At 35.6% G+C, this 14,227-nt stretch overlaps 1 protein-coding gene across 1 annotated transcript in view; it reads left to right on the forward strand.

Annotated features, from left to right (window-relative positions):
• Positions 1-7,354, forward strand: part of CAPZA2 (capping actin protein of muscle Z-line subunit alpha 2) — a 51,401-nt gene extending 44,047 nt beyond the window's left edge. Inside the window, exons 8-10 of the mRNA XM_058528809.1 lie at positions 2,178-2,249; positions 5,629-5,691; positions 6,422-7,354. Coding sequence (XP_058384792.1) covers positions 2,178-2,249; positions 5,629-5,691; positions 6,422-6,562 — 276 coding nt within the window. The 3' untranslated portion in view covers positions 6,563-7,354. The remainder of the gene's footprint in view (positions 1-2,177; positions 2,250-5,628; positions 5,692-6,421) is intronic.
• The last annotated feature ends 6,873 nt before the right edge of the window (positions 7,355-14,227 follow it).

The raw sequence follows: 14,227 nt of genomic DNA on the forward strand, positions 1-14,227 counted from the left end.
TCCCTAATCATCAAAAATCTGCAAGGATAGCTGACAGGTTGTAAAAACAGAGCTAAAATTAGATGCTACCATTTGGTCTGCTCTTCATACAGTTTGTTCATCCAAGCATCCTCTGAGTTTGAGTTGTGATGTTCTGTCTTCTGAATTGAGTGGAGTTGGGTGAAGTATAATGTTAATATATGTGTGTATAAATGTATAAATATATTTATTATATGTGTATATTAATATATGTACATAATACATATATCTTTTAAGTATCTTCTGTTCTCATATTTGGCTTCTTTTGTGAAACCCAGTAGAACTGAATTCTTTGACTCTTCATGTAAGCTCAAATGTTTATATAGAAGAACATTTGATAACTAAGATCAGTTATTGGAATATAAATATTACTAAGTCAAAGGAAAATACTAATCTTTTTCTATCTTGGTTCATTTATTTATTCAATATATTTGTTGATCAGTTATCTTGAAAGGTATTGTGCTAAGAGCTATAAAGGAATAAAGGTGAATCAGATGCTGCTGCTTGATCATCTGACTCCAATATACATTTCTAGTCTTAGATCCTATTACTTTTTTTTTTTTTAAGATTTTATTTATTTTTATTTTTTCCCCCCAAAGCCCCAGTAGATAGTTGTATGTCATAGTTGCACATCCTTCTAGTTGCTGTATGTGGGACGCGGCCTCAGCATGGCCGGAGAAGCAGTGCGTCGGTGCGCGCCTGAGATCTGAACCCAGGCCGCCAGTAGCAGAGCGCACGCACTTAACCACTAAGCCACGGGGCCGGCCCATTAAATCCTATTACTTTTATGTCTTGGTGTGACTGTCCCTTAGGGGCTAGAGAATAGAGGTTAAGAGCATGGATTTTGAAACCAGACTGCCTGAGTTTGAGTCCCAGCCCTGCCAGTTATTAGTTGTATGACATCAGGAAGTCATTTAAGCTCTTTTGTTTGTTTCCTCATTGGCTAAAAAAAGAAAACAACAACAATAAAAAAAAGCTAATTTGATTGTTTGAAGATTAGTTAATATGGGCAGAATGGTTAGAACATAGCTAGACATAAGTGCTTGATGAATAGTAGCCATTGTTGTTGACATTATTCTTTCCTTCAGTTAGGTCTCAGTAGCTCTCACCTGGATAATTTCTAAAATGGTGCCCTTGATGGACCAAAGCTTGTTGAGAGCCTAGATTGTCTGGTTCACAGTTCTGTCTTCAGCACTTAGCATGATGCCTAGCATATAATTGTTACTTTATTTTGTTGAATTGCTTGACTCTTCGCCATCGTCTAATCTACTTTTCACATTGCCATCAAGAAAAATGATTTTTTAAAATTTAAATCTAGATGTGTTACTTGCCTACTTAAGGCCATTTTAGTGGTGCACTCTCACCTACTAGATAGTCTAGATATATTTGCATGGCATATAAGGCTCAAAGTTGACTTGTCCCCTACCTGTATATTTCTCCAGCCACCCCCTCCTCTCCCCAACCTCAACACACATTCCAACCATAAGTCCCCCCAAACCTTTCTAAAGTGTGCTCTTCTCTAAGCTCAGTTGCCTTATCTTTCCTGGTTTAGTTGTTGTCATACTTGTTTGGTTTAATGCAAATGCAATGTTACCTCTTCTCTGAAGTCCTCTTTTTAAGTCTGAGAGAGAGTCTGGAGTATTGCTAATGTGCTTTGTACATAGCTCTTGCTATGTTGTGTTGAAATATGAGGTCAGGGACTGTCTTTATAAAAACTGTGTGTCCCTAGAACCTTCCGTAGTAGCAGGCATATATAGTAATCATTCAGTTAATGTTTATTGAATAAATTCATGTCTTTGAATTTGAGAATTGAATGGTTGGTAGAAATACACAAAAGAGGAGCAGAGTTTGAAAGGGAATGTTGTGAGCTCAATTTTGGAAATCTTGAGTTTAGGTACCATTAGAATATCTATGAGATAAAAATGTTCAGCAGTCAGGTCAATGGAGGGCTTGCCTGAGTAATTGCGGGAACTACTAACTAGTCTTCTCACTGACTGGGGCCAGGAGGAGTCTTGCTGGAGTGTGAACGGTCAGGAGCTCAGCAGAGAAGTGTAGGTTAGAGCTGAAATTGGTAGTCATCTGCATTGATGTGATTGCTTAAGCCGTGAGGATATTGATGATTCCTATAATACGCTTTCTGTAATTTCTTTTTCTAATAGGTTCATTATTATGAAGATGGTAATGTTCAGCTAGTGAGTCATAAAGATATACAGGATTCCTTAACAGTGTCTGTAAGTAATTCCAAAATAAAATTTAACCTAATACTGATATATAACCAGAACAGTTTTAACATTTTAAGTAATATTTCTGCTTCAGATTAAAAGTGTTTTCAGATAGATTAAAGATGGTAAGTAATTGGAAATCAGTACCTAACTCTTTTTAGCAGCTTTATTGAGATGTAATTCACATACCATTCAATTTGCCTATTTAATGTGTGAAATTCAATGTATTTTAGTATATTAACAGGATTGTACAACAATCCACAGTCTAATTTAGAACATTTTCATTCTCCAAAAACCCTGAACCCATTAACAGTCACTTCCTATTCCCTGCCATCAGACCTTCCCCTAAACTCCTCTTAGCCCTAGGCAACATGAATCTACTTTCTGACCTTATGGATTTACCTGTCCTGGATATTTTATACAAATGGAATCCTACAATGTATGGTCTTTTGTGACTGGCTTTTTCACTTAGCATAATATTTTCATGGTTCATCCATTTGGAGCATGTATCAGTACTTCATTCCTTTTCATTGCCAAATAATATTCCATATACCACATTTTATTTATCTGTTTATCAGTTGACAGAGATTTGTGTTGTTTTCTACTTTTTGCTCCTATGAACCTTCGTGTTCTATTTTTTGTGTAGACATTTGTTTTAATTTCTTCTTGATATACACATGGCAGTGGAATTACTGGGTCATATGGTAGTTCTAAGTTTAACCTTTTGAAGAACTGCCAGACTAATTCCAAAGTAGCTGGACCATTTTACATTCCCATCAGTTGTATATGAGGGTTCTAGTTTCCCGCATCTTCACCAAAACTTATGTCTGTTTTTTTGATTATAGCCATTCTAGTCGGTATGAAGTGGTAGCTCATTGTGGTTTTTATTTACATTTTCCTGATGGATGATGATATTGAGCATCTTTTTCTGTATTTATCGGTCATTTGTCTATCTTCTTTGGGAAAATGTCTATTCAGATCCTTTGTCTATTTCTTAATTGGTTATTTGTGTTTTTATTGTTGAGTTGCAGTTGTTACTTATATATTCTGGATGTAAGTCCTGTGTCAGATGTAGGACTTGCAGATATTTTCTCCCATTCTGTGTATCTTTTCACTTTCTTGATAGTACCATTTGCAGAACCAAAGATTTTAGTTTTGATACAGTCCAGTTTATTTTTTCTTTTGTTACTTGTGCTTTTGGTATATTAATAGAAACCATTGAGTAACCCAAGGTCATGAAGATTTACTCCAGTATTTTCTTTGAAGAATTTTATAGTTCTAGCTCTTAAATTTGTACTAAACTTTTTTTTTTTTTTTTTTTGGTGAGGAAGCTTGGCCTTGAGCTAACATCTGTGCCAATCTTCTCTATTTTGTATGTGGGACGCTGCCACAGCATGGCTTGATGAGGTGTGTGTAGGTCCATGCCTGGGATCCAAACGCGCAAATCCTGGGCTGCTGAAGCAGAGCACACGAACTTAACCACTACGCCACGAGGCTGGCCCCTCCTGTACTTATCTTTTAAACTCGATTGTGTTTTTTTCCCTCTATCTATTTGGATTATGATTTAGTGAAGTTTTTCTGAAGTTCAGCTTTCAAATGCAAGAAACTTTGAACTTGGTTTTATTTCCCCGCAGAGTTCTTTCACACATTGTTTTCATTGCGCATACAACTATTTCTTTGTGGAGTTTTTTTACCCCAAGGATATTAATAATATAACATTAGCAGTGACATTTTCCCATAAACATTTGTGTTGTACGCCTGAAAGTACCAGTATGTTATAAACATCAATTGCTAGTATACAAAATTAGCTAACCCACAAATATTAAAGAAAAGTTCATTTTTAATTTAAGAAAGTGTTTGATTTAACATTAAGAAACATGTAAGAATGTATTAGGCCAGATGCTACCTGAGAAGAGAAGAAAGCTGGGGTTTTTTTTCAATTTTTCATTAGCACTTAGGTGATTTCTGCTTTTTTGCTAAGTGGTACTCTTCTTGCAAAATTTGCCATAAAAGAAACTTACTGATGTCTGGTTTTCCATGAGACATTGTATTTGATATAGTTCTATATTATGAGCATGCATGTAGTAATTGGAACTCAGTACCTAACTTGGTCTGTCTTCTTTGGGGAGTTTGACACTGAGCAAAGATTCTTCTAAAGAAAGATTTGTCTACAAAATTATATACTGTGGAGGTGTGAGAGATGGTCATAGTAATTAAACTTGAATATGCCATTTTGTGCAAGCTTTTTAGGAATGCATTTTTGACTTTATCTTACAGAGTTTTTATTGTTGTTTTATTGTTTTTGGACAGAGAAAAAATGCACCCATGTTAGAAATATAAATATATATGTGTAAATATATATAAATAATATATACAAAGTACGGTATTAGAGAATTTTGGTGGTCTAGTTAAGATTCTGCACTCTCACCACGGCCTGGGTTTGTTACCCGGTCAGGGAACCACACCACTCATCTGTCAGTTACCATACTGTGGGAGCTCTGGGCTGCTGTGATGCTGGTAGCTATGCCACTGGTATTTCAGATTTCAGCAGAGTCACCCATGGTGGACAGGTTTCAGCAGAGCTCCCAGACTAAGACAGACTAGGAAGAAGGACCTGGCCACCCACTTCTGAAAAAAATTGGCCATGAAAACCTTATGAATAGCAGCAGAGCCTTGTCTGATACAGTGCTGGAAGATGAGAGGATGGTGCAAAAAAACGGGGCAGGATTCTGCTCTGCTGTATACAGGGTCGCTAAGAGTCGGAATAGACTTGACAGCACTAACAACAAGTTAGAGAATTTACATTAACACTGTTTTATAAAAAAAGTCTAGATTTTCATTAACTTTACTGTTAGGAAAAAAGCAAAGAAATCCTTATATTGGAATGTTAAAATTTTTCCAGAAAATATTTAAACACTACAGTAAATTTACCTTAAACTTTAAAATGTTTTTCCTAATTGGTAATCTTTCTTTAATGTATCATTATGGTGGTAAATATTGTTCAGTAAATATTTAACAATATTTAGATATAGTCATTAATTAGAAAGCTATGACTAACTTCTTACCTGTAAAGATTGTCTATTGGAATGTGTGTTGTGTTGTAATTGGATGTTTCCTCAATGTGTACTATTAAGATTACACTTTCCTTAACCAGTAAAACACTGAGACCAGGCTCATTCTGTAGACTTTTAAAATACTTTTGCCTAGTTCCCCTTGGATATAGAATAATTGATCTTAGAGTATTTTCTGTTTGTCGTAATTTCCATCTGTTATTTATTAAATTATAACAAATCATTAACCATACATATATTGACATACCTATTTAAAAAAATAGTGGTGTAGTTTTAAATTATTATTTTATTTACTTTTGTTTCTGTTCTTCATTCAGAATGAGGTACAAACAGCAAAAGAATTTATAAAGATTGTAGAAGCTGCAGAAAATGAATACCAGGTATGATTTTCAAACATTATACAATCTATATTTGCTTATAAGTAACGACACAAATTTTAATGCAGTCATAAGCCTGAATTTTTTCATTGTTTCACTGTAATAAGATATAGTCTTTTTTGTGTGTTTTTTGTCTGTTTGCGTGTTTGTTTTTAGTTCAAGGGTAAATTTGTGAAAGTGTAGCCAAAACTCAGTTTTAGCCAACTGTAATTTCTGAGTGTTGATCAAAATATGCCAAGATTTTAAATGATTATTTTGTTTCTGATTGGAAATTTTATTTTAGGAGGTGTTTCCTGAAGCATTTGGATGATGTGTCATCTGCTTAGATCATATTTCATTTTGTACTCACTTTTTACATTATTTGTCAGCTTCTAAACCACACTGTTGAACGGAAGCATTTCATTTGTGGATTGGACACGTTTCCACTCCTTCAAATAGTAATTTATAAAATTGCTTTGAGTGAAATTAAAATAGATCCAAAATGAGGACATACAAATATTAAATCTAATTTACAATTTCATTTCATTAAATTTAGTTATTCAAAATGGGTATAAGCCTTTTCTTTTAGCTGCTTTTAAATAGTTTTTAACATCATATTGGGGTTTTTATTTGACTTTTTAAAAGCAGTGAAATAGGCTGCTTAAATAAAGGTTTTTCCTAAAACATCTGTGTGTTTTATGAATTGTTCTGTTCCTTTTATGTCTTTTAAACTTTTAACTACTGTTTTTTATAGACTGCCATCAGTGAGAATTATCAGACAATGTCGGACACTACTTTTAAAGCCTTACGTCGACAGTTGCCAGTTACACGCACTAAGATTGATTGGAACAAGATCCTTAGCTACAAGATTGGCAAAGAGATGCAGAATGCATAAGATGAACATTGCATGACCGGATCATTTTAGTGTCTTTGCGTTTTAAAAAAAAATCATTACAAAAGTATTCAGAACTGTCAAGCTACCCAGTCAGATGGGCTGTTGCCATTTAAAATCACTGTAATTAATTAGTTTGGTTAGAGCACAAAGCTTAGCTAATCAACCATTATTTTTCATTTCTTTTGTTCAAAGAGGATTGAAAATCAGTTTAGTTTAAATGTCTTTTACTTTCTGTTATTCCTTTCTTTCTTACAATGAAGAGATGATTCCTCGAGTTTAATGTTAAAAGTTTTTGAAGTGTTTCAAAAATATTTTACTTATCGTAACCCTAAAATTGTTTTTTGGTTTATGAAGTGGGTAACTTTTGATATTTGCCCAGTTCTTTTTAATGGGGTCAATAATGGACATTCTAGTTTAAGGTGGTTGATGGATTTAGCCATATATGCTGCTAAAGAAATTGTCTACCTTTTCCCCCTCACCTCTTCCATTTATGTAAGATTGAGATTAGAGGGAAAGCATTTTCTATATGAATTGTGTTTAAACCTTTCAAGAAGGTTATTTAGCTAGCTTAGTGTTTAACTAAACTTTTTTTAAACAAAGCCAAGGTCTAATGCTGTTTTGAGATTCTGAAATTAAATGAAAATACTTATTTCAGAAATGCATTTAATGCTTTTTTCTTGTGACAGTTACGCAAATTAGCTTGAATTCCATATGTCCCTGGGTTATTTTTATCATAAAGCCACAAATGTATTATAACAAGGCAAATTGTAATATATATAATCCTGAACTCATGACCATGTCTCAGTTTATTTTTTTTCTTGGATTGAAAATGACTGAAATTCAATGTGACATTAAAATGAAAAGTTTCCTATTTATTTGAGTAGAAAATCGCTTACCAGTGAGTCGTATACTATTTTAAAATACTTTGTTTGGATATTGTAATTCTTAACTGGTTGTAAGTTAGAAAAGCTGGGAGTACATATGGTGTGCAGTTACAGTCTAAATTTTTCCATCTGCCTATGCATCGTAAGCATGTTTGTAATATTTTAAAAAATACATTTACTGATGCTACAGGAATTTCAAGCCTGTGGTGAATGTTAGTATTTACTATAGGGAGTGGGGTGGATTTATGGTTTAATTCAATCGAGTATTGCTATTATACTCCAGTGGAATCCTTTCCTCACATACTCCTGCAGATGTCTGGGCCTGGAAATGTTTTTTTAAAAACACCACTTTTATTATGTACAATAAAATATTTCTTTAGCTTGAATTGTATAGATTTTAAAAATCCTCTCAATGAAAGCATGTCATTTAATTTCTTTTTAAAAACCACTGTTAGGCTTTGAAAGCATTGAGAATATAATATGAAGTTAAGACATTTTTGGTTAAATGGTTTTCTCTAGTTTTAAGATGCAAGTTTTGCCGTATTGGGATTCCTGAAGAAAATGAATTGGCAATGTTAATTATTCCCTTTTTTAAAAGACATTTTAAAAAATCTGCTGATGATTCTGAACTAAATACTGGATGAATCTTTAATTGATTAGTTCAGTTGTATCAATTGGGCTATCTGTGTTTGTATCCCCGGAAGGTCAGTGACTTTGGCTCCGTTTTATGGCCTAGGATACTTTCTTGAAAATACGTGCAATTGTTTTTAAGATGAGGTGCATGTGAAAGGTAATATTTATCAAAATAATTTAGAACACAGTCTGGAATAATGCTTGTACAATAGACTAGTCTTTCATCGTCTAAGAAGAGCATTTTATTAAAGTGGAAGAAGAATGGAAACAAAGTTATTCTAAAGCTCAGATATAGTTTTAATAGGAATCTTAATGTCTGCTGTGTTGAATGGGCTGAAGTGTGGAGGCAAGGGCAAAATTAGGGAGAACAATTAGAAGGCTACTGCAGTAATCTAGCTGAGAGAGAATGCTGGCTTGGCCTGAGGTGGTAGCTGTAGGCTGTAGAGGTGGTAAGTTCTGGACATATGTTAAAGGTAAAATCGACAAGATTTGTCAGAAGATTTGGTTGTGGAATGTGTGATAAAGAGAGAAGTGTCGAAGACATCTTGGAGTTGAGAAATTGGGGAACATTCAGGTTGGGTGGGTAGGGCTGGTCAGGAGCTCGGTTTTAGATTTCAAGGGGAAAATATCATGTAGCAGTTAGAGACTGGAGATAGGAGGTAGAGGAGCGCTCTGGCTAGATGAAGGGGAGGTGAATGGACCTGGGAAACAAAAGGACTACTCAAGGTTAGTGATAATGAGTTTAAAGTGAGACCAGTGAGTATGGCTCTGTTTTTCTTCAGCCATGTCAAGCTGCATGGGTGCAGGCATAGAGTAGATGAGTCAAATTGAACCAAGGTTGTGCTATTGCCAAGAGAGTCTGACTGACCACATGAAGAGGAGGCAAGGTTGTAATGATAGTCTGTGGTGCTTAAGCTAGGTAAGGGGGAGGTGAGGACGGGAGGGGAGGAACAGTGAGGAGGTAGCACAATCAGTGGATTATGTGTATGTTTAGAGTTGGAGAACGGAAGGAAATGTAGGAAGTGGTGGTTAGAGTGATGTGCTTAAAACTGAGATTTTGAGGAATTATGCTTATTAGTCATGACAAGTTTGACCAAGGAAGTGACTGGCTGAGGTAGGAGAGGAGAGGATTTCAGGCAACTGTGAAGCCTGGGGTTGTTGTGAACATTGAAATCAAGAATTACAGTACAAGTAAGTGTTCTGACACAAGTGCTGTTTATCCAGACTATGCTTGGATATACATTTATTATACATTTGTATGAGTTAGATAAATATGTGATACAGATATTCATGAGGCTTTTCCTCATTTGAGGTTTTGGAAACTAAAATGGGAAGAGGAGCCTTAAAAAAAGGTGTCCTGGAAATTCTAGTTCCATACAAATTGTGCTTGAAAAGTGAAATTCTTAGGAAAGTAATTAAGGACAGCTATAGATAATACTATAGTATTTGGGCGGCCCTTTCTGTGGGTAAATCATTTTTGACTTTTAATCACACCAACAGCTTGGAATAATGCAGGATCCTTTGGAATGATCTTCCATACTGATCATCAGTTTGTGCCTTTACTAGCTAGTGGGTATAAAATATAAAGGCATATTTTGCCAGCAGTTAACACAGGTGTTCTGTAATGCACGCACATTATGGAACATCCTAAGAAAGATGTGTATTTCTGTTCACTTCTCTATAGTAGATTATTTAAGAGCAGAATCGAGATGTACTTGGTATTCCTAAATTGTAGTATTTTTGGCCCTGAAATGGAAAACTTTTACAAGGCAAGATTCTTTGTATAGGCATCTTCAAATTCGACATTCTGAGTATTATGCAAAAGCTTTATTGTAGGATTGGCCAGTAGTGCTGGCTATTGGAAAATATGCAAGATATTCACCAATTAAAATTAAAATAACCAGTTAAACTTTTAAGATCTACTTGGTATTAGAAATGAATGTCAGGTCACTCAAGATTAATCACACTGTGTGCAGAGGACTATTCTAGGCATTGTGGAGTCACGAAAATATAAAACTTTCTTAAAGGAGTCTAAGAGTAGTCATGAGACTTTAGCAATGTTTTCCAAACTTTTTCACATCACAACATATATAGAAAAGGATGGTATTTGTAAGGCATTCTGGGCGAAGTGGATGGGGCTGCTTGCCCACTGCCCCTGAGGATTGAGGGGATCAGTATCTTGGTACACCTTGAGGCTGTTTAGGAAGGTTTGCTACATATAACACATAAAAAATGCGTTAAGACCGTTTACAAGATAAGCTTCAAGCCTAACTTACCTAAGGTAGCTTTTAAAGGGATTTCAAGCTGAGAAAGTTTTCCTGGAAAGGATGAGTTTAAACTCTACTTTGGCGCACTAATATTTTTTGTAAGTATGCATGTAACTGGTAGGCAGGAAATCCTCTATTTTGAAGCATCAAAATATAGATAATACAGGTTTCTAGTATAGCTCCTTCTGATATGCCACGGGTCAAATAGCGTTATACAGTTGAAAACTAAATCTGACTTTTTTTGGTACACACGTCATACTACAAAATGAAATAAATGTGAAGGGTAAAACTAAAAATAAGTGTTCTTACAAAACTAGAATATGGCTAATAAGATACTAAAACATTTTTATCTCTAGCTTTGGTTATAATCTAATAAAATTGTGCTAGTAGTTTAATGTTAGTTTTAACATATAGTGTCAAAAGCTATCAATTTTCATTCTTTTGTAGTGTGACTGTATTAGAGAGCTAACATCTTTTCATGCAAACTGACTAGAGAGCACACGCATCACAGATGTCAAATCAGCCACTCATTCTAATAATACATCTTCACTACATGAAGTCAAAGCTGTCATTTATATAAGACTATTAAGGAACAAAAGTTGATTGGTATGTCTTAGAGGATGATTTCTTGGGGAAACTTGTAAAATGACCAGCTCTTAAACCAAACAAATATCCAAGGAGTTCTCTTACTGAAAGGGTACCCCTAAATGTCTTATTGACTAAACAGTAAAAATCACTGCCTTCCTCTTTGGCTTCAAGTTTTGTGCTGCTAACTTAGCAGAATCTGAACACTGATGCAGATCTCTTCCAGACTTCTACCTGAAAATGAGGGCTTGCCTCTTGTTTCCCAAAAGAATGCACAAGAGAAATACCAAGGAGCTGCAGATCTCTTAGGTATAAGTCAGACACTTAGGGAAGACTTCGTTACTTTTAGAATGTACAGGAAAATATAGGAGATCAGTATTCCAGGACACAAAGTATCTCAAATGAGGAAAAAGCAAAATTTTTTTTAAAAAAATGGAAAAGAAAATCCTGCTCATGCGCACTCATTTTCCTCTTATTTTGGGGCTTTACGAAGAAGAAAGAAAAATAGAGGGCTGGCCCCATGGCTTAGCGTTTAAGTGCACGCGCTCAGCTACTGGCGGCCCGGGTTCGGATCCCAGGCGCGCCCCGATGCACTGCTTCTCCGGCCATGCTGAGGCCGCGTCCCACGTACAGCAACTAGAAGGATGTGCATCTATGGTGTACAACTCTCTACTGGGGCTTTGGGGAGAAAAAGGGGGAAAAAAAAAAAAGAAAGAAAAATAGAAAGGAAATGCCAGAGACTTCTATTGGCAAAACCTTAAGCCAGTCTGAATATGCAGCAACGGAGAATGCAGATACTATGATTTGTTAACATTGGGGTAGTGTACAGCTTTTAGAAACTCATGAGCCGGAGTGTCATACAGCAATGTCCTATAAATGTTGAGAGAAAAGCAAGTTGCAGAAAGATAAGTACAGCTTCGAGTCTAAGTTTAAAAACCTCTAAAACAATATATATTTTATTGTTTTATGTACAGCTAATGTATAAAACATGCAATGGAGTAAAAAACCAAATCAGGTTAGTGTATATGTGGGGAGGAACATAAGGTATGGGATTGGGGAACAGTATAGAGGGATTCAGTTGTATCTGAGAATTTGTTTATTAACCCGGGTGATAGGCATACAGGTGTTCATTACAACATTCTCAATTTTTTTAATGTCTGATATATTTTGTAACTTAAAATTCTATACAACTTATGCCAATATTTGGAACTCTATATAAAAGGAAATACATACAAAAATTGACTCAGGTGAAGGTAGTAAAATGGCAAAGATCATAACCATAGAAAAATTGGAATAGGGTGTTTACTAATACCTCTTTAAAAAGCCATTAGACCCGTATTGTGTTATAGTGAATTTTATCAAACTTTCCATATACAGATCATTTCTATGTTGTAGACATTATTCTAGATGGCAGAAAAAGATGGAAATCTACTTTATGAGCCCGGCATAACCTTAAATAAGAAAAGCACCAAAAAAAGAAAACTGTTGATGAAACTTCCCTGTAAAGTTAAAAGCAAAATTCCTTATCACAGTAATAACCAAAGCATATGCTGTTATGACCAAGTAGGATTTATCACTGGAACCAGTGATTGTTCTTTGTTAGCACATCTAGTAATGTAGCTCACTACATTAACATGTTAAAGGAGAGAAACAGGTAATCCACTCAGTAAAACATTTTAGAGCCAGTCCTGATTATAAAGGCAGCATCTCAGATCACTAGGGTAAAGGTGAATTACTCTGTAAATGGTGTTAGGACAACACGGTAACCAGCTGGGGAAAAAAAAAAAAATTGTTAAATTGGATACATGCCTCACATCTTACACCAAGTTAAAATTGGATCAAAGATTTAATGGTATAAATTATCATAAAAGCTTTTGAAGAAATGGTAACAGTGTTTAAATAATTTCAGAATATGGAGTATTAGAAGACCTTTCCAAGACAAAACCCTCAGAATCCATACAATAAAAATTAATGTATTTGACTTCATAAAGATCAAGATTTTCTATATGGCTTAAAATGCTCTGAGCAAAGTCAAGACAAACCACTCACAGGAGAAAACATACTTGCAACCTCTTTGACAAATGGTTAATTTTCCTAATGTCTAATGAGCACCTACAACACAATAAATGAGTCCAGTAGCAAGTTGAAAAGGAGATCCTATGAAGCCTGAGTCACTTACCAGTCTTGGACTGCCTAATTGGACTTTTATTGAGAAATAAATAAACTTGTATCTTGTTTAAGCTATTGCCGTTTTGAGCATCTTTTTAATCACTCACTTCTGCCTCGCATCCTGCACAGAATTTGGTACCAGAAGTGGGGTCCTACAAGTAACAACCCAAAATGTGGCATTGGCTAAAGGCAATGTACATCAACATTTGAATACAATACAATGTGCAGATTGCACTCGGGTGCATTTATCACCTCTGCCCCCAGGCACCAAATGCCAATGACACCTCCTAATCCTTGTGACAATCAAAAATATATAATCCCCTTGAGGAAGGGAGTATTGCTCCACTGGCTAGGGGAATTCAGTAGGGCACAGATATTGCAGGCTGAAAAGCTGGTGACCTTTGTTAGGCCATGACAAAACATTGAAATTCTTGCCTCTAATATGTTGGAAAGTGTAATAACATGGCTTTAATAATAGGAAAGATGACAGGGAAGATTCAGAATGGTGACCTGTGCCCTCAGGCTGAACATAGCTAATCCACAAGCTGAGATGGAAGGTGTAAGGAAGTGATTAATAGCTGAAAATCCTTCCTCCCACGTCTGGGATGCTTAAGGAGAGCCCGGTTGAATTTCTTGCAATATCCAATATTGCAACAATTGCCTGTACTAGTTAGGAATCAAAAAATGTTCCTAAATCCACTGAACCTAACTGTCAGGATCATTCATTCTCTCACTTGTAATTTATAGACTGCAGATCCTAAGTGAACATCAACTGGACATAAGGTTGAAGGCAGAGATGAGAATAAGGGTATTGCCTTCCTACCCAAGCCCGTTGTTGCAGAAGGCATATTAGTTTTCTGTTGTTGTTTAACCGATTATCCCAAAGTTAGCATCTAAAAACAATGCAAGTTCATTATCTCATAGTTTCTGTGGGTCAGGAGTCCAGGCACATGTTAGCTGAGTCCTCTGTTCTGGGTCTCACTTGGCTGAAATCAAGGTGCTATCTGGGGCTGTAATCTCATCTGAGACTTGGTGTCCTCTTCCAAGCTCACGTGGTTGGCCGAATTCAATTCCTTATGAATTGAATTCAAGGATGGAGTGATTACGTACCTTATTATCCAAATCAG

Source organism: Diceros bicornis, chromosome 3, assembly GCF_020826845.1.
Source record: "Diceros bicornis minor isolate mBicDic1 chromosome 3, mDicBic1.mat.cur, whole genome shotgun sequence".
In the NCBI taxonomy this organism is placed as follows: Eukaryota; Metazoa; Chordata; class Mammalia; order Perissodactyla; family Rhinocerotidae; genus Diceros; species Diceros bicornis.